Genomic DNA, 25,549 nt, shown 5'->3' with positions numbered 1-25,549 from the left:
CATTCTCGTAGAGACCCACAGAGACACACAGAGACCCACAGAGACCCATTCTCGTAGAGACCCATAGAGACACACAGAGACCCATAGAGACACATAGAGACACACAGAGACACATAGAGACACACAGAGACCCATAGAGACCCACAGACACCCATACTCATAGAGACCCACAGAGACCCATAGAGACACACAGAGACACATAGAGAAACACAGAGACCCACAGAGACACACAGAGACCCACAGAGACCCATACTCATAGAGACCCACAGAGACACACAGAGACCCATAGAGACCCACAGAGACCTACAGAGACACACAGAGACCCACAGAGACCCACAGAGACCCACAGAGACCCACAGACATCCATACTCATAGAGACCCACAGAGACCCACAGACATCCATACTCATAGAGACCCACAGAGACCCATAGAGACACATAGAGACTCATAGAGACCCATAGAGACCCACAGAGACACACAGAGACCCACAGAGACCCATACTCATAGAGACCCACAGAGACACACAGAGACCCATAGAGACCCACAGAGACCTACAGAGACACACAGAGACCCACAGAGACCCATTCTCGTAGAGACCCATAGAGACACACAGAGACCCATAGAGACACACAGACATCCATACTCATAGAGACCCACAGTGACCCACAGTGACCCATAGAGACCCCCCCTATCACCCACCCCCACTCAATGACATCACATCCGCCGGAAGTTGAACCATCGCCCCGCCCCAATCTCCGCCTCCTCACCGTGAGTTTCCTTCCCGCCAATTTAAAAATAAATTAAAAACTTAACAATTTTTATTTTTTATTAACGCCGAGCTGGGTTTATAACAACAACCTTTCTTTACCTACACCCCCATGCCACGTCTCTCCGCGCGAAGCGAATAATTTTTATTCGCTATTCTCTCGCCGCTATCGCTGTGGTGGTTTCCGATGGTTGGAGCCTGAGGCCTAAGGCCTGAGGCCTACACTAGGCGAGTGTTTGTTTATCGTTAAATTTGATAGCATTCGATAATCGTTTTAATCGCATATAATTTTTAGTAGCTAACTCTTGATAGCGGTGACGCTTTTAAATGTCAGTTCTGTGCCGTGGTGGTGTCTTATATCTGTGTTAGCGAGGGTTTTTGATTTGTTAAATTGTACGTGACGGCTATTGCGTTAGGCGAATCATAAATCATATAAGTTAGATATGTAACTTATATAATTTAAAGAATTCATAGTCTAACGTTTAAACTATGTCACGTTAGTCAGTCACGGTCTAACTACGTAGTCACTTTAACTTTAAACTATGTAGTAACGTTTAATCGCTGTCTAACTTTACTTAAACTATGTAGTAACGTTTAATCACTGTCTAACATTTAAACTAAGTAGTTGTAACGTTTAGTTACTGTCTAACTTTATTTAAACTATATAGTTGTAACGTTGAATCACTGTCTAACATTTAAACTAAGTAGTTGTAACGTTTAATCACTGTCTAACTTTATTTAAACTAAGTAGTTGTAACGTTTAGTTACTGTCTAACTTTATTTAAACTAAGTAGTTGTAACGTTTAATCGCTGTCTAACTTTATTTAAACTATGTAGTTGTAACGTTTAATCACTGTCTAACATTTAAACTATTTAGGGGTCACTGATTAGTCACTGTCTGTCTTTATTGTACCACGTACGTGGTTAGTCACTTTGATTAGTCACTGTCTGTCTTTATTGTACCACGTGGTAGTCACTTTGATTAGTCACTGTCTGTCTTTATTGTACCACGTGGTAGTCACTTTGATTAGTCACTGTCTGTCTTTATTGTACCACGTGGTTAGTCACTTTAATTAGTCACTGTCTGTCTTTATTGTACCACGTGGTAGTCACTTTGGTTAGTCACTGTCTGTCTTTATTGTACCACGTGGTAGTCACTTTGATTAGTCACTGTCTTTATTGTACCACGTGGTTAGTCACTTTGATTAGTCACTGTCTGTCTTTATTGTACCACGTGGTAGTCACTTTGATTAGTCACTGTCTGTCTTTATTGTACCACGTGGTTAGTCACTTTGATTAGTCACTGTCTGTCTTTATTGTACCACGTAGTTAGTCACTTTGATTAGTCACTGTCTGTCTTTATTGTACCACGTGGTTAGTCACTTTGATTAGTCACTATCTTTATTGTACCACGTGGTAGTCACTTTGATTAGTCACTGTCTGTCTTTATTGTACCACGTGGTTAGTCACTTTGATTAGTCACTGTCTGTCTTTATTGTACCACGTGGTTAGTCACTTTGATTAGTCACTGTCTGTCTTTATTGTACCACGTGGTTAGTCACTTTGATTAGTCACTGTCTGTCTTTATTGTACCACGTGGTTAGTCACTTTGATTAGTCACTGTCTGTCTTTATTGTACCACGTGGTTGGTCACTTTGATTAGTCACTGTCTGTCTTTATTGTACCACGTGGTTAGTCACTTTGATTAGTCACTGTCTGTCTTTATTGTACCACGTGGTTAGTCACTTTGATTAGTCACTGTCTGTCTTTATTGTACCACGTGGTAGTCACTTTGATTAGTCACTGTCTGTCTTTATTGTACCACGTGGTTAGTCACTTTGATTAGTCACTGTCTGTCTTTATTGTACCACGTGGTTAGTCACTTTGATTAGTCACTGTCTGTCTTTATTGTACCACGTGGTTAGTCACTTTGATTAGTCACTGTCTGTCTTTATTGTACCACGTGGTTAGTCACTTTGATTAGTCACTGTCTGTCTTTATTGTACCACGTGGTTAGTCACTTTGATTAGTCACTGTCTGTCTTTATTGTACCACGTGGTTAGTCGCTTTGATTAGTCACTGTCTGTCTTTATTGTACCACGTGGTTAGTCACTTTGATTAGCCACTGTCTGTCTTTATTGTACCACGTGGTTAGTCACTTTGATTAGTCACTGTCTGTCTTTATTGTACCACGTGGTTAGTCACTTTGATTAGCCACTGTCTGTCTATTGTACCACGTGGTTAGTCACTTTGATTAGACACTGTCTGTCTTTATTGTACCACGTGGTTGTGTTTGATTAGTCACTGTCTGTCTTTATTGTACCACGTGGTTAGTCACTTTGATTAGCCACTGTCTGTCTTTATTGTACCACGTGGTTAGTCGCTTTGATTAGTCACTGTCTGTCTTTATTATACCACGTGGTTAGTCACTTTGATTAGTCACTGTCTGTCTTTATTGTACCACGTGGTTAGTCACTTTGATTAGCCACTGTCTGTCTTCATTGTACCAGGATCATGACGAAGCGTTGCTCGGATGACATCATCGAGATTGAGATTGAGGCCGTGCAGAAGCAAGTCTGTGCTGATGACAGGTGAGTTTATCACAATGGCCGTGTCTGTGGGTATCACAGTGGTCGTGTCTGTGGGTATCACGATTGCCGTGTCTGTGGGTATCACAATGGTCGTGTCTGTGGGTATCACAATGGCCGTGTCTGTGGGTGTCACAGTGGTCGTGTCTGTGGGTATCACAATGGCCGTGTCTGTGGGTATCACGATGTCCGTGTCTGTGGGTATCACGATTGCCGTGTCTGTGGGTGTCACAATGGTCGTGTCTGTGGGTATCACAATGGCCGTGTCTGTGGGTATCACAGTGGCCGTGTCTGTGGGTGTCACAGTGGTCGTGTCTGTGGGTATCACAATGGCCGTGTCTGTGGGTATCACGATTGCCGTGTCTGTGGGTATCACAATGGCCGTGTCTGTGGGTATCACGATGGCCGTGTCTGTGGGTATCACAACGGCCGTGTCTGTGGGTATCACAATGGCCGTGTCTGTGGGTATCACGATTGCCGTGTCTGTGGGTATCACAATGGCCGTGTCTGTGGGTATCACAGTGGCCGTGTCTGTGGGTATCACAATGGTCGTGTCTGTGGGTATCACGATTGCCGTGTCTGTGGGTATCACAATGGCCGTGTCTGTGGGTATCACAGTGGTCGTGTCTGTGGGTATCACAATGGTCGTGTCTGTGGGTATCACAGTGGCCGTGTCTGTGGGTATCACAATGGCCGTGTCTGTGGGTATCACAATGGCCGTGTCTGTGGGTATCACAATGGCCGTGTCTGTGGGTATCACAATGGTCGTGTCTGTGGGTATCACAGTGGTCGTGTCTGTGGGTATCACAGTGGCCGTGTCTGTGGGTATCACAATGGCCGTGTCTGTGGGTATCACAATTGCCGTGTCTGTGGGTATCACAATGGTCGTGTCTGTGGGTATCACAATGGCCGTGTCTGTGGGTATCATAATGGCCGTGTCTGTGGGTATCATAATGGCCGTGTCTGTGGGTATCACAATGGCCGTGTCTGTGGGTATCACGATGGCCGTGTCTGTGGGTATCACAATGGCCGTGTCTGTGGGTACCTAAATGGCCGTGTCTGTGGGTATCACAATGGTCGTGTCTGTGGGTATCACGATGGTCGTGTCTGTGGGTATCACGATGGCCGTGTCTGTGGGTATCACAGTGGCCGTGTCTGTGGGTGTCACAATGGCCGTGTCTGTAGGTATCACAATGGCCGTGTCTGTGGGTGTCACGATTGCCGTGTCTGTGGGTATCACGATGGCCGTGTCTGTGGGTATCACAACGGCCGTGTCTGTGGGTATCACAATGGCCGTGTCTGTGGGTATCACAATGGTCGTGTCTGTGGGTATCACGATGGCCGTGTCTGTGGGTATCACAATGGCCGTGTCTGTGGGTATCACAATGGCCGTGTCTGTGGGTATCACGTTGGTCGTGTCTGTGGGTATCACAATGGCCGTGTCTGTGGGTATCACAATGGCCGTGTCTGTGGGTATCACAATGGCCGTGTCTGTGGGTATCACGATTGCCGTGTCTGTGGGTATCACAATGGCCGTGTCTGTGGGTATCACAATGGTCGTGTCTGTGGGTGTCACAATGGTCGTGTCTGTGGGTATCACAACGGCCGTGTCTGTGGGTATCACAACGGCCGTGTCTGTGGGTATCACAATGGTCGTGTCTGTGGGTATCACAATGGCCGTGTCTGTGGGTATCACAATGGTCGTGTCTGTGGGTATCACAATGGCCGTGTCTGTGGGTATCACAATGGCCGTTACCCCCCATGCCCCGCCCCCTCTGTGCCCCTCCCCCCTCTCTGTGCCCCTCCCCCCTCTCTGTGCCCCTCTCCCCTCTCTGTGCCCCTCTCCCCTCTCTGTGCCCCTCCCCCTTTCTCTATGCCCCTCCCCCCTCTCTGTGCCCCTCCCCCTCCTCTGTGCCCCTCCCCCCCCTCTGTGCCCCTCCCCCTCTCTGTGCCCCTCCCCCTCTCTGTGCCCCTCCCCCTCTCTGTGCCCCTCCCCCTCTCTGTGCCCCTCCCCCCTCTGTGCCCCTCCCCCCCCTCTGTGCCCCTCCCCTCTTTGCCCCTCCCCCCTCTCTGTGCCCCTCCCCCCCCTCTGTGCCCCTCCCCCCTCTGTGCCCCTCCCCCTCCTCTGTGCCCCTCCCCTCTGTGCCCCTCCCCTCTGTGCCCCTCCCCTCTATGCCCCTCCCCCCTCTCTGTGCTCCTCCCCCCTCTCTGTACCCCTCCCCCTCCTCTATGCCCCTCCCCCTCCTCTATGCCCCTCCCCCCTCTCTGTGCCCCTCTCCCCTCTCTGTGCCCCTCCCCCTTTCTCTATGCCCCTCCCCCCTCCTCTATGCCCCTCCCCCTCTGCCCATGCCCCTCCCCCCACCCCCAGTCTGTGTGGGCAGGTGGCGGAGTTTGTGAGCCAGTCCATTGACATCGGGGAGCCCATCGAGAACCTCAAGAAGCTTCTGGAACCTCGGCTGCAATGCTCACTCGAAAACCACCACATCTGTCTGCAGGACATCCAGGTTGCCTCTGTTTGCCCACCCACCACTCTGTTGTAGTGTATAGTGTAGTGGTGTATGGTGTAGTGGTGTATAGTGTAGTAGTGTATAGTGTAGTAGTGTATAGTGTAGTGTAGTAGTGTGTAGTGTAGTAGTGTATAGTGTAGTGTAGTAGTGTGTATAGTATAGTGTAGTAGTGTATAGTGTAGTGTATAGTGTACAGTGTAGTGTAGTAGTTTATAGTGTAGTAGTGTAGTAGTGTATAGTGTAGTGTATAGTGTACAGTGTAGTGTAGTAGTTTATAGTGTAGTAGTGTATAGTGTAGTGTAGTAGTTTATAGTGTAGTAGTGTATAGTGTAGTGTAGTAGTGTATAGTGTAGTGTAGTAGTGTATAGTGTAGTGTAGTAGTGTAGTAGTGTATAGTGTAGTAGTGTATAGTTTAGTAGTGTATAGTGTAGTAGTGTATAGTGTAGTAGTGTAGTAGTGTATAGTGTAGTAGTGTATAGTGTAGTAGTGTATAGTGTAGTAGTGTATAGTGTAGTAGTGTATAGTGTAGTAGTGTATAGTGTAGTAGTGTGTAGTGTAGTAGTGTATAGTGTAGTGTAGTAGTGTATAGTGTAGTTGTGTATAGTGTAGTAGTGTATAGTGTAGTAGTGTATAGTGTAGTGTATAGTGTAGTAGTGTATAGTGTAGTAGTGTATAGTGTAGTAGTGTATAGTGTAGTAGTGTATAGTGTTAGTAGTGTATAGTGTAGTAGTGTATAGTGTAGTAGTGTGTAGTGTAGTAGTGTGTAGTGTAGTGTAGTAGTGTGTAGTGTAGTAGTGTGTAGTGTAGTAGTGTGTAGTGTATAGTGTAGTAGTGTATAGTGTAGTGTATAGTGTACAGTGTAGTGTAGTAGTTTATAGTGTAGTAGTGTAGTAGTGTATAGTGTAGTGTAGTAGTTTATAGTGTAGTAGTGTATAGTGTAGTAGTGTATAGTGTAGTGTAGTAGTTTATAGTGTAGTAGTGTATAGTGTAGTAGTGTATAGTGTAGTGTAGTAGTTTATAGTGTAGTAGTGTATAGTGTAGTGTAGTAGTGTATAGTGTAGTGTAGTAGTGTGTAGTGTATAGTGTAGTAGTGTATAGTGTAGTAGTGTATAGTGTAGTAGTGTATAGTGTAGTAGTGTGTAGTGTAGTAGTGTATAGTGTAGTAGTTTATAGTGTAGTGTAGTAGTGTATAGTGTAGTAGTGTAGTAGTATATAGTGTAGTGTATAGTGTAGTGTCTCTCCCCCTCCCCCCCGTGTCTCTCTCCTCCTCTGCCTGCCGTGTGTGTGTAGTTGGACCCAGGACGGAGTCTCTTTGACCAAGGGGTGAAGACAGATGGGATGGTCCAGCTAAGCGTCCAAGTCATATCCAGACAAGGTCTGAGACCCACCACACGGGTAGACCATGTCTCACTGTCTAGTAGAAACTCAGGGTGTAGTAGAGACTCAGGGTGTAGTAGAGACTCAGGGTGTAGCAGAGACTCAGGGTGTAGTAGAGACTCGGGGTGTAGCAGAGACTCAGGGTGTAGCAGAGACTCAGGGTGTAGCAGAGACTCATAGTCTAGAGACTCAGGGTGTAGTAGAGACTCAGGGTGTAGCAGAGACTCATAGTCTAGAGACTCAGGTTGTAGTAGAGACTCAGGGTGTAGTAGAGACTCAGGGTGTAGCAGAGACTCAGGGTGTAGTAGAGACTCAGGGTGTAGTAGAGACTCAGGGTGTAGCAGAGACTCAGGGTGTAGTAGAGACTCAGGGTGTAGCAGAGACTCAGGGTGTAGCAGAGACTCAGGGTGTAGTAGAGACTCAGGGTGTAGTAGAGACTCAGGGTGTAGCAGAGACTCAGGGTGTAGTAGAGACTCAGGGTGTAGTAGAGACTCAGGGTGTAGTAGAGACTCAGGGTGTAGTAGAGACTCAGGGTGTAGTAGAGACTCAGGGTGTAGTAGAGACTCGTAGTCTAGAGACTCAGGGTGTAGTAGAGACTCGGGGTGTAGTAGAGACTCGGGGTGTAGTAGAGACTCAGGGTGTAGTAGAGACTCAGGGTGTAGTAGAGACTCAGGGTGTAGTAGAGACTCAGGGTGTAGTAGAGACTCGTAGTCTAGAGACTCAGGTTGTAGTAGAGACTCAGGGTGTAGCAGAGACTCAGGGTGTAGCAGAGACTCGGGGTATAGTAGAGACTAAGGGTGTAGTAGAGACTCAGGGTGTAGTAGCGACTCAGGGTGTAGCAGAGACTCAGGGTGTAGTAGAGACTCATAGTCTAGAGACTCAGGTTGTAGTAGAGACTCAGGGTGTAGCAGAGACTCAGGGTGTAGTAGAGACTCAGGGTGTAGTAGAGACTCAGGGTGTAGTAGAGACTCAGGGTCTAGTAGAGACTCAGGGTGAAGTAGAGACTCAGGGTGTAGTAGAGACTCAGGGTGTAGTAGAGACTCAGGGTGTAGTAGAGACTCAGGGTGTAGTAGAGACTCAGGGTGTAGTAGAGACTCAGGGTGTAGTAGAGACTCGTAGTCTAGAGACTCAGGGTGTAGTAGAGACTCGGGGTGTAGTAGAGACTCGGGGTGTAGTAGAGACTCAGGGTGTAGTAGAGACTCAGGGTGTAGTAGAGACTCAGGGTGTAGTAGAGACTCAGGGTGTAGTAGAGACTCGTAGTCTAGAGACTCAGGTTGTAGTAGAGACTCAGGGTGTAGTAGAGACTCAGGGTGTAGCAGAGACTCAGGGTGTAGTAGAGACTCAGGGTGTAGTAGAGACTCACGGTGTAGTAGAGGCTCAGGGTGTAGCAGAGACTCAGGGTGTAGTAGAGACTCAGGGTGTAGTAGAGACTCAGGGTGTAGTAGAGACTCAGGGTGTAGTAGAGACTCAGGGTGTAGTAGAGACACAGGGTGTAGCAGAGACTCAGGGTGTAGTAGAGACTCAGGGTGTAGTAGAGACTCAGGGTGTAGCAGAGACTCAGGGTGTAGTAGAGACTCAGGGTGTAGTAGAGACTCAGGGTGTAGTAGAGACTCAGGGTGTAGTAGAGACTCAGGGTGTAGCAGAGACTCAGGGTGTAGCAGAGACTCAGGGTGTAGTAGAGACTCAGGGTGTAGCAGAGACTCAGGGTGTGGTAGAGACTCAGGGTGTAGCAGAGACTCAGGGTGTAGTAGAGACTCAGGGTGTAGCAGAGACTCAGGGTGTAGCAGAGCCTCAGGGTGTAGCAGAGACTCAGGGTGTAGCAGAGACTCAGGGTGTAGTAGAGACTCAGGTTGTAGTAGAGACTCAGGGTGTAGCAGAGACTCAGGGTGTAGTAGAGACTCAGGGTGTAGCAGAGACTCAGGGTGTAGTAGAGACTCAGGGTGTAGTAGAGACTCAGGGTGTAGCAGAGACTCAGGGTGTAGTAGAGACTCAGGGTGTAGTAGAGACTCAGGTTGTAGTAGAGACTCAGGTTGTAGTAGAGACTCAGGGTGTAGTAGAGACTCAGGGTGTAGTACAGACTCAGGGTGTAGTAGAGACTCAGGGCGTAGTAGAGACTCATAGTCTAGAGACTCAGGTTGTAGTAGAGACTCATAGTCTAGAGACTCAGGGTATAGTAGAGACTCAGGGTGTAGCAGAGACTCAGGGTGTAGCAGAGACTCAGGGTGTAGTAGAGACTCATAGTCTAGAGACTCAGGGTGTAGTAGAGACTCAGGGTGTAGTAGAGACTCAGGGTGAAGCAGAGACTCAGGGTGTAGTAGAGACTCAGGGTGTAGTAGAGACTCATAGTCTAGAGACTCAGGGTGTAGTAGAGACTCAGGGTGTAGTAGAGACTCATAGTCTAGAGACTCAGGGTGTAGTAGAGACTCAGGATGTAGTAGAGACTCAGGGTCTAGTAGAGACTCAGGGTGTAGTAGAGACTCAGGGTGTAGTAGAGTCTCAGGGTGTAGTAGAGACTCAGGGTGTAGTAGAGACTCATAGTCTAGAGACTCAGGGTGTAGCAGAGACTCAGGGTGTAGCAGAGACTCAGGGTGTAGTAGAGACTCAGGGTGTAGCAGAGACTCGGTGTAGCAGAGACTCAGGGTGTAGCAGAGACTCAAGATGTAGCAGAGACTCAGGGTGTAGTAGAGACTCAGGGTGTAGCAGAGACTCAGGGTGTAGCAGAGACTCACGGTGTAGCAGAGACTCAGGGTGTAGCAGAGACTCAGGGTGTAGTAGAGACTCAGGGTGTAGTAGGGGAGATTCAGGGTGTAGTAGAGACTCAGGGTGTAGTAGAGACTCAGGGTATAGAGACTCAGGGTGTAGTAGAGACTCAGGGTGTAGTAGAGACTCAGGGTATAGAGACTCAGGGTGTAGTAGAGACTCAGGGTGTAGCAGAGACTCATGGTGTAGCAGAGACTCAGGGTGTAGCAGAGATTCAGGGTGTAGTAGAGACTCAGGGTGTAGTAGGGGAGATTCAGGGTGTAGTAGAGACTCAGGGTGTAGTAGAGACTCAGGGTCTAGAGACTCAGGGTGTAGTAGAGACTCAGGGTGTAGTAGAGACTCAGGGTGTAGTAGAGACTCAGGGTGTAGTAGAGACTCAGGTTGTAGTAGAGACTCAGGGTGTAGTAGAGACTCATAGTCTAGAGACTCAGGGTGTAGTAGAGACTCAGGGTGTAGTAGAGACTCATAGTCTAGAGACTCAGGGTCTAGTAGAGACTCAGGGTGTAGTAGAGACTCAGGGTGTAGCAGAGACTCAGGGTGTAACAGAGACTCAGGGTGTAGTAGAGACTCAGGGTGTAGTAGAGACTCAGGTTGTAGTAGAGACTCAGGGTGTAGTAGAGACTCAGGGTGTAGTAGAGACTCAGGTTGTAGTAGAGACTCAGGGTGTAGTAGAGACTCAGGGTGTAGCAGAGACTCAGGGTGTAACAGAGACTCAGGGTGTAGCAGAGACTCAGGTTGTAGTAGAGACTCATAGTCTAGAGACTCAGGGTGTAGTAGAGACTCAGGGTGTAGTAGAGACTCAGGGTGTAGTAGAGACTCAGGGTGTAGTAGAGACTCAGGGTGTAGTAGAGACTCAGGGTGTAGTAGAGACTCATAGTCTAGAGACTCAGGGTGTAGCAGAGACTCAGGGTGTAGCAGAGACTCAGGGTGTAGCAGAGACTCAGGGTGTGGTAGAGACTCAGGTTGTAGTGGAGACTCAGGGTGTAGTAGAGACTCGGGGTGTAGTAGAGACTCAGGGTGTAGTAGAGACTCAGGGTGTAGTAGAGACTCGTAGTCTAGAGACTCAGGGTGTAGTAGAGACTCGTAGTCTAGAGACTCAGGGTGTAGTAGAGACTCAGGGTGTAGTAGAGACTCGTAGTCTAGAGACTCAGGTTGTAGTAGAGACTCAGGGTGTAGCAGAGACTCAGGGTGTAGCAGAGACTCGGGGTATAGTAGAGACTAAGGGTGTAGTAGAGACTCAGGGTGTAGTAGCGACTCAGGGTGTAGCAGAGACTCAGGGTGTAGTAGAGACTCAGGGTGTAGTAGAGACTCGTAGTCTAGAGACTCAGGTTGTAGTAGAGACTCAGGGTGTAGCAGAGACTCAGGGTGTAGCAGAGACTCGGGGTATAGTAGAGACTAAGGGTGTAGTAGAGACTCAGGGTGTAGTAGCGACTCAGGGTGTAGCAGAGACTCAGGGTGTAGCAGAGACTCAGGGTGTAGTAGAGACTCGGGGTGTAGCAGAGACTCAGGGTGTAGTAGAGACTCATAGTCTAGAGACTCAGGGTGTAGTAGAGACTCAGGGTGTAGTAGAGACTCAGGGTGTAGCAGAGACTCAGGGTGTAGTAGAGACTCATAGTCTAGAGACTCAGGGTGTAGTAGAGACTCAGGGTGTAGTAGAGACTCAGGGTGTAGCAGAGACTCAGGGTGTAGTAGAGTCTCATAGTCTAGAGACTCAGGTTGTAGTAGAGACTCAGGGTGTAGCAGAGCCTCAGGGTGTAGCAGAGACTCAGGGTGTAGCAGAGACTCATAGTCTAGAGACTCAGGGTGTAGCAGAGACTCAGGGTGTGGTAGAGACTCAGGTTGTAGTGGAGACTCAGGGTGTAGTAGAGACTCAGGGTGTAGCAGAGACTCAGGGTGTAGCAGAGACTCAGGGTGTAGTAGAGACTCATAGTCTAGAGACTCAGGGTGTAGCAGAGACTCGGGGTGTAGCAGAGACTCAGGGTGTAGTAGAGACTCATAGTCTAGAGACTCAGGGTGTAGTAGAGACTCAGGGTGTAGTAGAGACTCAGGGTGTAGCAGAGACTCAGGGTGTAGTAGAGTCTCATAGTCTAGAGACTCAGGTTGTAGTAGAGACTCAGGGTGTAGTAGAGACTCAGGGTGTAGCAGAGACTCAGGGTGTAGTAGAGACTCAGGGTGTAGTAGAGACTCAGGGTGTAGTAGAGACTCAGGGTGTAGCAGAGACTCAGGGTGTAGCAGAGACTCAGGGTGTAGTAGAGACTCAGGCTGTAGCAGAGACTCAGGGTGTGGTAGAGACTCAGGTTGTAGTGGAGACTCAGGGTGTAGTAGAGACTCAGGGTGTAGCAGAGACTCAGGGTGTAGCAGAGACTCAGGGTGTAGTAGAGACTCATAGTCTAGAGACTCAGGGTGTAGTAGAGACTCGGGGTGTAGTAGAGACTCGGGGTGTAGTAGAGACTCGGGGTGTAGCAGAGACTCAGGGTGTAGCAGAGACTCAGGGTGTAGTAGAGACTCAGGGTGTAGCAGAGACTCAGGGTGTAGTAGAGACTCAGGGTGTAGTAGAGACTCAGGGTGTAGTAGAGACTCAGGGTGTAGTAGAGACTCAGGGTGTAGCAGAGCCTCAGGGTGTAGTAGAGACTCAGGGTGGAGTAGAGACTCAGGGTGTAATAGAGACTCAGGGTGTAGTAGAGACTCAGGGTGTAGTAGAGACTCAGGGTGTAGTAGAGACTCAGGGTGTCGTAGAGACTCAGGGTGTAGTAGAGCCTCAGGGTGTAGTAGAGACTCAGGGTGTAGTAGAGTCTCAGGATGTAGTAGAGTCTCATAGTCTAGAGACTCAGGGTGTAGCAGAGCCTCGAGGTGTAGCAGAGACTCAGGGTGTAGTAGAGACTCAGGGTGTAGTAGAGACTCACAGTCTAGAGACTCAGGGTGTAGTAGAGACTCAGGGTGTAGTAGAGACTCAGGGTGTCGTAGAGACTCAGGGTGTAGTAGAGCCTCAGGGTGTAGCAGAGACTCAGGGTGTAGTAGAGCCTCAGGGTGTAGCAGAGACTCAGGGTGTAGTAGAGCCTCAGGGTGTAGCAGAGACTCAGGGTGTTGTAGAGACTAAGGGTGTAGTAGAGTCTCAGGATGTAGTAGAGACTCATAGTCTAGAGACTCAGGGTGTAGCAGACACTCAGGGTGTAGCGGAGACTCAGGGTGTAGCAGAGCCTCTCTCTGTCTCTCTGTCTCTCTCTCTCTATCTCTCTGTCTCTCTCTCTCTCTGTCTCTCTGTCTCTCTGTCTCTCTCTCACTGTCTCTCTGTCTCTCTCTGTCTCTGTCTCTCTCTGTCTCTCTCTCTCTGTCTCTCTGTCTCTCTCTCTGTCTCTCTGTCTCTGTCTCTGTCTCTCTCTGTCTCTCTCTGTCTCTCTCTGTCTCTCGCTGTCTCTCCATGTCCAGGCGTTGAACCCAGGCTGAACATCCTTGAGATCATCAAGCCTGTTGAGACTGTCGAGGTGGTGATTGATCCGGATGCAGCACATCACGGTGAGTCTGCTGACTAACACGATGCCCCTGATGATCAATCGCCTCAAATATTATTATAATAATAACAACTCTATAACACTGTAGCTGTAGTAGTAGCACTGTAATAGTATCACTGTAATAGTATCACTGTAGTGATAGTATCACTGTAGTGATAGTATCACTGTAGTGATAGTATCACTGTAGTGATAGTATCACTGTAATGGTATCACTGTAGTGATAGTATCACTGTAATAGTATCACTGTAGTGATAGTAGTATCACTGTAATAGTATCACTGATAGTATCACTGTAATAGTATCACTGTAATAGTATCACTGTAGTGATAGTAGTAACACTGTAATAGTATCACTGTAATAGTATCACTGTAATAGTATCACTGTAGTGATAGTAGTATCACTGTAGTGATAGTAGTATCACTGTAGTGATAGTAGTATCACTGTAATAGTATCACTGTAGTGATAATAGTATCACTGTAGTGATAATAGTATCACTGTAGTGATAATAGTATCATTGTAGTGATAGTAGTATCACTGTAATAGTATCACTGTAATAGTATCACTGTAGTAGTATCACTGTAGTGATAGTAGTATCACTGTAGTGATAGTAGTATCACTGTAGTGATAGTAGTATCACTGTAATAGTATCACTGTAGTGATAATAGTATCACTGTAGTGATAGTAGTATCATTGTAGTGATAGTAGTATCACTGTAATAGTATCACTGTAGTGATAGTATCACTGTAGTGATAGTAGTATCACTGTTATAGTATCACTGTAGTGATAATATCACTGTAATAATATCACTGTAATAGTATCACTGTAGTGATAGTAGTATCACTGTAATAGTATCACTGTAATAGTATCACTGTAGTGATAGTAGTATCACTGTAGTGATAGTATCACTGTAGCGATAGTAGTATCACTGTAATAGTATCACTGTAGTGATAATAGTATCACTGTAGTGATAGTAGTATCACTGTAGTGGTAGTATCACTGTAGTGATAGTAGTATCACTGTAATAGTATCACTGTAGTGATAGTAGTATCACTGTAGTGATAATAGTATCACTGTAGTGATAGTAGTATCACTGTAGTGATAGTAGTATCACTGTAGTGATAGTAGTATCACTGTAATAGTATCACTGTAGTGATAATAGTATCACTGTAGTGATAATAGTATCACTGTAGTGATAGTAGTATCACTGTAATAGTATCACTGTAGTGATAATAGTATCACTGTAGTGATAGTAGTATCACTGTAGTGATAGTAGTATCACTGTAGTGGTAGTATCACTGTAGTGATAGTAGTATCACTGTAGTGATAGTATCACTGTAGTGATAATAGTATCACTGTAATAGTATCACTGTAGTGATAGTAGTATCACTGTAGTGATAGTATCACTGTAGTGATAGTATCACTGTAGTGATAGTAGTAACACTGTAATAGTATCACTGTAATAGTATCACTGTAGTGATAGTAGTATCACTGTAATAGTATCACTGTAATATCACTAGTGATAGTAGTATCACTGTAGTAATAGTAGTATCCCTGTAATAGTATCACTGTAGTGATAGTAGTATCACTGTAGTGATAGTATCACTATAGTAGTATTACTGTAATAGTATCACTGTAGTGATAGTAGTATCACTGTAATAGTATCACTGTAATAGTATCACTGTAGTGATAGTAGTATCACTGTAGTGATAGTAGTATCACTGTAGTGATAGTAGTATCACTGTAATAGTATCACTGTAGTGATAATAGTATCACTGTAGTGATAATAGTATCATTGTAGTGATAGTAGTATCACTGTAATAGTATCACTGTAGTGATAGTATCACTGTAGTGATAGTAGTATCACTGTTATAGTATCACTGTAGTGATAATAGTATCACTGTAGTGATAATAGTATCATTGTAGTGATAGTAGTATCACTGTAATAGTATCACTGTAGTGATAGTATCACTGTAGTGATAGTAGTATCACTGTAATAGTATCACTGTAATATCACTAGTGATAGTAATATCACTGTAGTAATAGTAGTATCCCTGTAATAGTATCACTGTAGTGATAGTAGTATCACTGTAGTGATAGTATCACTGTAGCGATAGTAGTATCACTGTAATAGTATCACTGTAGTGATAATAGTATCACTGTAGTGATAGTAGTATCACTGTAGTGATAATAGTATCACTGTAGTGATAGTAGTATCACTGTAATAGTATCACTGTAGTGATAGTAGTGTCTCTGTGTGTGTGTGTCTCTGTGTGTCTCTGTGTGTGTCTCTGTGTGTGTGTCTCTGTGTGTCTCACTCTGTGTGTGTCTCTGTGTGTATGTCTCTGTGTGTGTCTCTGTGTGTGTCTCTGTGTGTATGTCTCTGTGTGTGTGTGTCTCTGTGTGTCTCACTCTGTGTGTGTCTCACTCTGTGTGTGTCTCACTCTGTGTCTCTCTGTGTGTGTCACTCTGTGTGTGTCTCACACTGTGTGTGTGTCTGTCTCTGTGTGTGTGTCTCTGTGTGTGTCTCACTGTGTGTGTTTCTGTAGAGGACATGACAGCCACACAGGTGATCACGGTGGAGGGAGGCAAGGCTCTGTCTGTGTGTGTGTGTCTCTGTGTGTGTGTCTCTGTGTGTGTGTCTCTGTGTCTCACTCTGTGTGTCTCACTCTGTCTGTCTCACTCTGTGTGTGTCTCTGTGTCTGTGTGTGTCACTCTGTGTGTGTCTCTCCCTAGAGGACATGACAGCCACACAGGTGATCACGGTGGAGGGAGGCAAGGCTCTGTCTGTGTCTCTGTGTCTATGTGTGTGTCACTGTGTGTGTCTGTGTGTGTCTGTGTCTCTGTGTGTGTGTAGAGGACATGACAGCCACACAGGTGATCACGGTGGAGGGAGGCAAGGCTCTGTGTGTGTCTCTGTGTGTGTCACTGTGTGTGTCACTGTGTGTGTCTGTGTCACTGTGTGTGTCACTGTGTGTGTCTGTGTGTGTCTCACTGTCTGTGTCTCTGTTTCTCTAGAGGACATGACAGCCACACAGGTGATCACGGTGGAGGGAGGCAAGGCTGTGTCTGTGTGTGTGTGTGTCTCTGTGTGTCTCTGTGTGTGTGTGTGTGTCACTGTGTGTGTGTGTGTCTCTCTCCCTAGAGGACATGACAGCCACACAGGTGATCACGGTGGAGGGAGGCAAGGCTGTCTCTGTGTGTGTGTCTCACTCTGTGTGTGTGTCTCACTGTGTGTGTGTCTCTGTGTGTGTCTCTGTGTGTGTGTCTCACTGTGTGTGTCTCTCTCTGTCTGTGTGTCTCACTCTGTTTGTCTCACTGTCTGTGTCTCTCCCTAGAGGACATGACAGCCACTCAGGTGATCACGGTGGAGGGAGGCAAGGCTGTCTCTGTGTGTGTCTCTGTGTCTCTGTGTGTGTGTGTCTGTGTGTGTGTGTCTCTCTCCCTAGAGGACATGACAGCCACACAGGTGATCACGGTGGAGGGAGGCAAGGCTGTCTCTGTGTGTGTGTCACTGTGTGTGTGTCTCTGTGTGTGTCTCTGTGTGTGTGTGTGTGTCTCTCTCTGTCTGTGTGTCTCACTCTGTTTGTCTCACTGTCTGTGTCTCTCCCTAGAGGACATGACAGCCACTCAGGTGATCACGGTGGAGGGAGGCAAGGCTGTCTCTGTGTGTGTCTCTGTGTCTCTGTGTGTGTGTGTCTGTGTGTGTGTGTCTCTCTCCCTAGAGGACATGACAGCCACACAGGTGATCACGGTGGAGGGAGGCAAGGCTGTCTCTGTGTGTGTGTCACTGTGTGTGTGTCTCTGTGTGTGTCTCTGTGTGTGTGTGTGTGTCTCTCTCTGTCTGTGTGTCTCACTCTGTTTGTCTCACTGTCTGTGTCTCTCCCTAGAGGACATGACAGCCACTCAGGTGATCACGGTGGAGGGAGGCAAGGCTGTCTCTGTGTGTGTGTGTCTCACTCTGTGTAAGTCTCTGTGTGTGTGTCACTCTGTGTGTCTCTCTGTCTCACTGTGTGTCTAGAGGACATGACAGCCACTCAGGTGATCACGGTGGAGGGAGGCAAGGCTGTGTCTGTGTGTGTGTGTCTGTGTCTGTGTGTCTCTGTGTGTCTCACTCTGTGTGTGTGTCTCACTCTGTGTGTGTGTCTGTGTGTGTGTCTCTGTGTGTGTGTGTCTGTGTGTGTGTCTCACTCTGTGTGTCACTGTGTGTGTGTAGAGGACATGACAGCCACTCAGGTGATCACAGTGGAGGGAGGCAAGGCTGTCTCTGTGTGTGTGTCTGTGTCTCTGTCTCTGTGTGTGTGTGTCTCTGTCTCTGTGTGTGTCTCTGTGTGTGTGTCACTGTGTCTGTGTGTGTCTCCCTAGAGGACATGACAGCCACACAGGTGATCACGGTGGAGGGAGGCAAGGCTGTCTCTGTGTGTGTGTCTGTGTGTGTCTCTGTGTGTGTGTCACTGTGTCTGTGTGTGTGTGTGTGTCTCACTCTGTGTGTGTCTCACTCTGTGTGTGTCTCACTCTGTGTGTGTGTCTCCCTAGAGGACATGACAGCCACACAGGTGATCACAGTGGAGGGAGGCAAGGCTGTCTCTGTGTGTGTGTCTGTGTGTGTGTCTCTGTGTGTGTGTCACTCTGTGTGTCTCACTCTGTGTGTGTCACTGTGTGTGTGTGTCTCCCTAGAGGACATGACAGCCACACAGGTGATCACAGTGGAGGGAGGCAAGGCTGTCTCTGTGTGTGTGTCTGTGTGTGTCTCTGTGTGTGTGTCACTGTGTCTGTGTGTGTGTGTGTGTCTCACTCTGTGTGTGTCTCACTCTGTGTGTGTCTCACTCTGTGTGTGTGTCTCCCTAGAGGACATGACAGCCACTCAGGTGATCACAGTGGAGGGAGGCAAGGCTGTCTCTGTGTGTGTGTCTCTGTGTGTGTCTCTGTGTGTTTGTGTGTCTCTGTGTGTCTCACTCTGTGTGTGTCTCTCTGTGTGTGTCTCTGTGTGTGTGTAGAGGACATGACAGCCACACAGGTGATCACAGTGGAGGGAGGCAAGGCTGTCTCTGTGTGTGTCTGTGTGTATCTCTGTGTGTGTGTGTGTGTCTCTCTGTCTCACTCTGTGTCTCTGTGTCTCCCTAGAGGACATGACAGCCACACAGGTGATCACAGTGGAGGGAGGCAAGGCTCTGTCTGTGTCTGTGTGTGTCTGTGTGTGTGTCTGTGTGTGTGTCTGTGTGTGTCTCTGTGTGTGTCTCTGTGTGTGTGTGTCTCTGTGTGTGTCTCTGTCTCTCTGTGTGTGTGTCTCTCTCCCTAGAGGACATGACAGCCACTCAGGTGATCACGGTGGAGGGAGGCAAGGCTGTGTCTGTGTGTGTGTGTCTCTGTGTGTCTCACTCTGTGTGTGTCTCTGTGTGTGTCTCTGTGTGTCTCACTCTGTGTGTGTCACTGTGTGTGTCTGTGTGTGTCTCTGTGTGTGTGTCTCTGTGTCTCCCTAGAGGACATGACAGCCACTCAGGTGATCACGGTGGAGGGAGGCAAGGCTGTCTCTGTGTGTGTGTCTGTGTGTATCTCTGTGTGTGTGTGTGTGTCTCTCTGTCTCACTCTGTGTCTCTGTGTCTCCCTAGAGGACATGACAGCCACACAGGTGATCACAGTGGAGGGAGGCAAGGCTCTGTCTGTGTCTGTGTGTGTCTGTGTGTGTGTCTGTGTGTGTGTCTGTGTGTGTCTCTGTGTGTGTCTCTGTGTGTGTGTGTCTCTGTGTGTGTCTCTGTCTCTCTGTGTGTGTGTCTCTCTCCCTAGAGGACATGACAGCCACTCAGGTGATCACGGTGGAGGGAGGCAAGGCTGTGTCTGTGTGTGTGTGTCTCTGTGTGTCTCACTCTGTGTGTGTCTCTGTGTGTGTCTCTGTGTGTCTCACTCTGTGTGTGTCACTGTGTGTGTCTGTGTGTGTCTCTGTGTGTGTGTCTCTGTGTCTCCCTAGAGGACATGACAGCCACTCAGGTGATCACGGTGGAGGGAGGCAAGGCTGTCTCTGTGTGTGTGTCTGTGTGTGTCTCTGTGTGTGTGTCACTGTGTCTGTGTGTGTGTGTCTCACTCTGTGTGTGTCTCACTCTGTGTGTGTCTCACTCTGTGTGTGTGTCTCTGTGTGTGTGTCTCCCTAGAGGACATGACAGCCACACAGGTGATCACGGTGGAGGGAGGCAAGGCTGTCTCTGTTTGTGTGTCTGTGTGTGTGTCACTGTGTGTGTCTCTGTGTGTCACTCTGTGTGTCTCTCTAGAGGACATGACAGCCACACAGGTGATCACGGTGGAGGGAGGCAAGGCTGTGTCTGTGTGTGTGTCTGTGTGTGTCTCTGTGTGTGTGTCACTGTGTCTGTGTGTGTGTGTGTGTCTCACTCTGTGTGTGTGTCACTGTGTGTGTGTCACTGTGTGTGTAGAGGACATGACAGCCACACAGGTGATCACAGTGGAGGGAGGCAAGGCTGTCTCTGTGTGTGTGTCTGTGTGTGTCTCTGTGTGTGTGTCACTGTGTCTGTGTGTGTGTGTGTGTCTCACTCTGTGTGTGTCTCACTCTGTGTGTGTCTCACTCTGTGTGTGTGTCTCCCTAGAGGACATGACAGCCACTCAGGTGATCACAGTGGAGGGAGGCAAGGCTGTCTCTGTTTGTGTCTGTGTGTGTCTCTGTCTGTGTGTCTGTGTGTGTGTGTCACTCTGTGTGTGTGTGTGTCACTGTGTCTCTGTGTGTGTGTCTCTGTGTGTGTGTCACTGTGTGTGTGTCTCTGTGTGTGTGTCACTGTGTGTGTGTCTCTGTGTGTGTGTAGAGGACATGACAGCCACTCAGGTGATCACAGTGGAGGGAGGCAAGGCTCTGTCTGTGTGTGTGTCTGTGTGTGTCTCTGTGTGTGTGTCTCTCTGTGTGTGTCTGTGTCTCTGTGTGTCTCACTCTGTGTGTGTCTCTGTGTGTGTCTCTGTGTGTCTCTGTGTCTCCCTAGAGGACATGACAGCCACTCAGGTGATCACAGTGGAGGGAGGCAAGGCTGTCTCTGTGTGTGTCTCTGTGTGTGTGTCTCCCTAGAGGACATGACAGCCACACAGGTGATCACAGTGGAGGGAGGCAAGGCTCTGTCTGTGTGTGTGTCTCTGTGTGTGTCTCTGTGTGTTTGTGTGTCTCTGTGTGTCTCACTCTGTGTGTGTGTGTCACTCTGTGTGTGTGTCTCCCTAGAGGACATGACAGCCACACAGGTGATCACAGTGGAGGGAGGCAAGGCTGTCTCTGTGTGTCACTGTGTGTGTGTCTCTGTGTGTGTGTCACTGTGTGTGTGTCTCTGTGTGTGTGTCACTGTGTGTGTAGAGGACATGACAGCCACTCAGGTGATCACGGTGGAGGGAGGCAAGGCTGTCTCTGTGTGTGTGTCTCTGTGTGTGTCTCCCTAGAGGACATGACAGCCACTCAGGTGATCACAGTGGAGGGAGGCAAGGCTGTCTCTGTGTGTGTGTGTCTCTGTGTGTGTGTGTGTGTCTCTGTGTGTGTGTAGAGGACATGACAGCCACTCAGGTGATCACAGTGGAGGGAGGCAAGGCTGTCTCTGTGTGTGTGTGTCTGTGTGTGTGTCTGTGTGTGTGTCTCTCTCCCTAGAGGACATGACAGCCACACAGGTGATCACAGTGGAGGGAGGCAAGGCTCTGTCTGTGTCTCTGTGTGTGTCTCTGTGTGTGTCTCTCTCCCTAGAGGACATGACAGCCACACAGGTGATCACAGTGGAGGGAGGCAAGGCTCTGTCTGTGTCTCTGTGTGTGTGTGTGTCTCTGTGTGTGTGTCTCTGTCTCTCCCTAGAGGACATGACAGCCACACAGGTGATCACGGTGGAGGGAGGCAAGGCTGTGTCTGTGTGTCTGTGTGTGTGTCTCTGTGTGTGTCTGTGTCTGTGTCTCTGTGTGTGTGTCTGTCCCTAGAGGACATGACAGCCACTCAGGTGATCACAGTGGAGGGAGGCAAGGCTCTGTCTGTGTGTGTCTCTGTGTGTGTGTCTCTCTCCCTAGAGGACATGACAGCCACACAGGTGATCACAGTGGAGGGAGGCAAGGCTGTGTCTGTGTGTGTCTCTCTCCCTAGAGGACATGACAGCCACACAGGTGATCACAGTGGAGGGAGGCAAGGCTGTCTCTGTGTGTGTGTCACTGTGTGTCTCTGTGTCTCCCTAGAGGACATGACAGCCACACAGGTGATCACGGTGGAGGGAGGCAAGGCTGTGTCTCTGTGTGTGTGTCTCTGTGTGTGTGTCTCACTCTGTGTGTGTCTCCCTAGAGGACATGACAGCCACACAGGTGATCACGGTGGAGGGAGGCAAGGCTGTCTCTGTGTGTGTGTCACTGTGTCACTGTGTGTGTCTCCCTAGAGGACATGACAGCCACACAGGTGATCACAGTGGAGGGAGGCAAGGCTGTCTCCCTGGCGGCCAGTGACGAAGCTTCTGAGCAGGTCACCCGCTGGGCCGCCGCCCTGGAGGGCTGATCACAGTGGAGGGAGGCAAGGCTCTGTCTGTGTCTCTGTGTCTGTGTCTCTGTGTGTGTCTCTGTGTGTGTCTCTGTGTGTGTGTGTGTCTCCCTAGAGGACATGACAGCCACACAGGTGATCACAGTGGAGGGAGGCAAGGCTCTGTCTGTGTGTGTCTCTGTGTGTGTGTCTCCCTAGAGGACATGACAGCCACACAGGTGATCACAGTGGAGGGAGGCAAGGCTGTCTCTGTGTGTGTCTCTGTGTGTGTGTCTCCCTAGAGGACATGACAGCCACTCAGGTGATCACAGTGGAGGGAGGCAAGGCTCTGTCTGTGTCTCTGTGTGTGTCTCTGTGTGTGTCTCCCTAGAGGACATGACAGCCACACAGGTGATCACGGTGGAGGGAGGCAAGGCTCTGTCTGTGTCTCTGTGTGTGTCACTCTGTGTGTCTCCCTAGAGGACATGACAGCCACTCAGGTGATCACAGTGGAGGGAGGCAAGGCTCTGTCTGTGTGTGTGTCTGTGTGTGTGTCTCTCTCCCTAGAGGACATGACAGCCACACAGGTGATCACGGTGGAGGGAGGCAAGGCTCTGTGTGTGTGTGTGTCTGTGTGTGTGTCTCTCTCCCTAGAGGACATGACAGCCACACAGGTGATCACGGTGGAGGGAGGCAAGGCTGTCTCTGTGTGTGTGTCACTGTGTGTCTCTGTCTCTCCCTAGAGGACATGACAGCCACACAGGTGATCACGGTGGAGGGAGGCAAGGCTGTCTCTGTGTGTGTGTCTCACTCCCTAGAGGACATGACAGCCACACAGGTGATCACGGTGGAGGGAGGCAAGGCTGTCTCCCTGGCGTCCAGTGACGAGGCTTCTGAGCAGGTCACCCGCTGGGCCGCCGCCCTGGAGGGCTGATCACAGTGGAGGGAGGCAAGGCTCTGTCTGTGTCTCTGTGTGTGTCTCTGTGTGTGTCTCTCTCCCTAGAGGACATGACAGCCACACAGGTGATCACGGTGGAGGGAGGCAAGGCTGTCTCTGTGTGTGTCTCTGTGTGTCTCACTCTGTGTGTGTCTCTGTGTGTGTGTCTGTGTGTGTCTGTGTGTAGAGGACATGACAGCCACTCAGGTGATCACGGTGGAGGGAGGCAAGGCTGTCTCTGTGTGTGTCTCCCTAGAGGACATGACAGCCACACAGGTGATCACGGTGGAGGGAGGCAAGGCTGTCTCTGTGTGTGTGTGTCTCACTCTGTGTCTCTCTCCCTAGAGGACATGACAGCCACACAGGTGATCACAGTGGAGGGAGGCAAGGCTGTCTCCCTGGCGTCCAGTGACGAGGCTTCTGAGCAGGTCACCCGCTGGGCCGCCGCCCTGGAGGGCTTTCGCTCGGAGCAGGAGCGAGAGGGCATCCCCTTCGGTACACTGTACACCGCACTGTACGCCGCACTGTACGCAGCACTGTACGCCGCACCGTACGCCGCACTGTGCACCGCACAGCACACCGCACTGTACACCACACTGCAGACCAGCTACACTGTACGCCACACTGTACACCGGCTACACCGCACTGTACACCCACTGTACACCCGCTACACTATACACTACTACACTATACACTACACTATACACTACTACACTACACTATACACTACTGCACTATACACTACTACACTATACACTACTACACTATACACTACTACACTATACACTACTACACTATACACTACTACACTATACACTACTACACTATACACTACTACACTATACACTACTACACTATACACTACACTATACACTACTACACTACACACTACTACACTACACACTACTACACTATACACTATACACTACTACACTATACACTACTACACTATACACTACACTATACACTACACACTATACACTACACACTATACACTACTACACTATACACTACACTATACACTACACTATACACTACACTATACACTACACTATACACTACTACACTACACTTTACACTACTACACTACACTATACACTACTACACTATACACTACACTCTACACTATACACTACTACACTATACACTACACTATACACTACACTATACACTACTACACTATACACTACTACACTATACACTACTACACTATATACTACTACACTATACACTACTACACTATACACTACACTATACACTACTACACTATATACTACTACACTATACACTACTACACTATACACTACACTATACACTACACTATACACTACACTATACACTACACTACTACACTATACACTACTACACTATACACTACTACACTATACACTACTACACTATATACTACTACACTATACACTACTACACTATACACTACACTATACACTACTACACTATATACTACACTATACACTACTACACTACACTATACACTACTACACTACACTATACACTACTACACTATACACTACTACACTATACACTACTACACTATACACTACTACACTATACACTACTACACTATACACTACTACACTATATACTACTACACTATACACTACTACACTATACACTACACTATACACTACTACACTATACACTACTACACTACACTATACACTACTACACTATATACTACTACACTATACACTACTACACTATATACTACTACACTATACACTACTACACTATACACTACTACACTATACACTACTACACTATACACTACACTATACACTACTACACTGTATACATCTCCCCTCCATCTCCCCCTCCATCTCCCCCCCATCTCCCCCCCCATCTCCCCCCATCTCCCCTCCATCTCCCCCCCATCTCCCCCATCTCCCCCTCCATCTCCCCCCCATCTCCCCTCCATCTCCCCCTCCATCTCCCCTCCATCTCCCCCTCCATCTCCCCCCCATCTCCCCCTCCATCTCCCCCCCATCTCCCCCCCATCTCCCCCCCCTCTCCCCCCCATCTCCCCTCCATCTCCCCCTCCATCTCCCCCTCACTCCCCCTCCATCTCCCCCCCATCTCCCCTCCATCTCCCCTCCATCTCCCCCTCCATTTCCCCTCCATCTCCCCTCCATCTCCCCCTCCATCTCCCCCTCCATCTCCCCCCCATCTCCCCCTCATCTCCCCTCCATCTCCCCCTCCATCTCCCCTCCATCTCCCCCCCCATCTCCCCCCCATCTCCCCCCCATCTCCCCTCCATCTCCCCCCCATCTCCCCCCCATCTCCCCCTCATCTCCCCTCCATCTCCCCCTCATCTCCCCTCCATCTCCCCCTCCATCTCCCCTCCATCTCCCCTCCATCTCCCCCTCCATCTCCCCTCCATCTCCCCCCCCATCTCCCCCCCATCTCCCCTCCATCTCCCCCTCCATCTCCCCCCCATCTCCCCCTCCATCTCCCCCCCATCTCCCCTCTCCCCCATCTCCCCCTCCATCTCCCCCTCCATCTCCCCCTCTCATCTTCATCTCCCTCCCCCCATCTCCCCCTCCCTGCATCTCCCCTCCATCTCCCCCCCCATCTCCCCCTCCATCTCCCCCTCCATCTCCCCTCCATCTCCCCTCCATCTCCCCCTGCATCTC

General features: G+C 48.8%; 2 protein-coding genes across 10 annotated transcripts in view; both read left to right on the top strand.

Annotated features, from left to right (window-relative positions):
* The first annotated feature begins 666 nt into the window (after positions 1-666).
* On the top strand, positions 667-23,025 carry LOC116958753 (GA-binding protein alpha chain-like). Of its 9 annotated transcripts, none has more exons than XM_076057396.1 (7): positions 678-768; positions 3,277-3,357; positions 5,723-5,858; positions 7,152-7,236; positions 13,425-13,511; positions 16,361-16,380; positions 17,740-17,978. In XM_076057396.1, the coding sequence occupies exons 2-7, from the start codon at positions 3,281-3,283 to the stop codon at positions 17,866-17,868; spliced, it is 534 nt and encodes a 177-aa protein (XP_075913511.1). In that variant the 5' UTR covers positions 678-768; positions 3,277-3,280; the 3' UTR covers positions 17,869-17,978. The 9 variants fall into 9 exon arrangements, with proteins under 9 accessions (XP_075913510.1, XP_075913511.1, XP_075913512.1 ...); XM_076057401.1 differs by lacking the exons at positions 16,361-16,380; positions 17,740-17,978 and adding exons at positions 20,481-20,500; positions 22,800-23,025 and having other exon boundaries at positions 680-768; XM_076057400.1 differs by lacking the exons at positions 16,361-16,380; positions 17,740-17,978 and adding exons at positions 16,842-16,861; positions 22,800-23,025 and having other exon boundaries at positions 680-768.
* A 223-nt stretch (positions 23,026-23,248) lies between these two features.
* Positions 23,249-25,549, top strand: part of LOC116958752 (GA-binding protein alpha chain-like) — a 14,243-nt gene continuing 11,942 nt past the window's right edge. The window contains exon 1 of the mRNA XM_076057482.1: positions 23,249-23,512. Coding sequence (XP_075913597.1) covers positions 23,249-23,512 — 264 coding nt within the window. The remainder of the gene's footprint in view (positions 23,513-25,549) is intronic.

Source organism: Petromyzon marinus, chromosome 82 (assembly GCF_048934315.1).
Source record: "Petromyzon marinus isolate PM22_M1 ecotype Great Lakes invasive population chromosome 82, UKy_Petmar_22M1.pri1.0, whole genome shotgun sequence".
NCBI lineage: Eukaryota > Metazoa > Chordata > Hyperoartia > Petromyzontiformes > Petromyzontidae > Petromyzon > Petromyzon marinus.
This window is presented reverse-complemented; position numbering and strand designations above follow the sequence as displayed.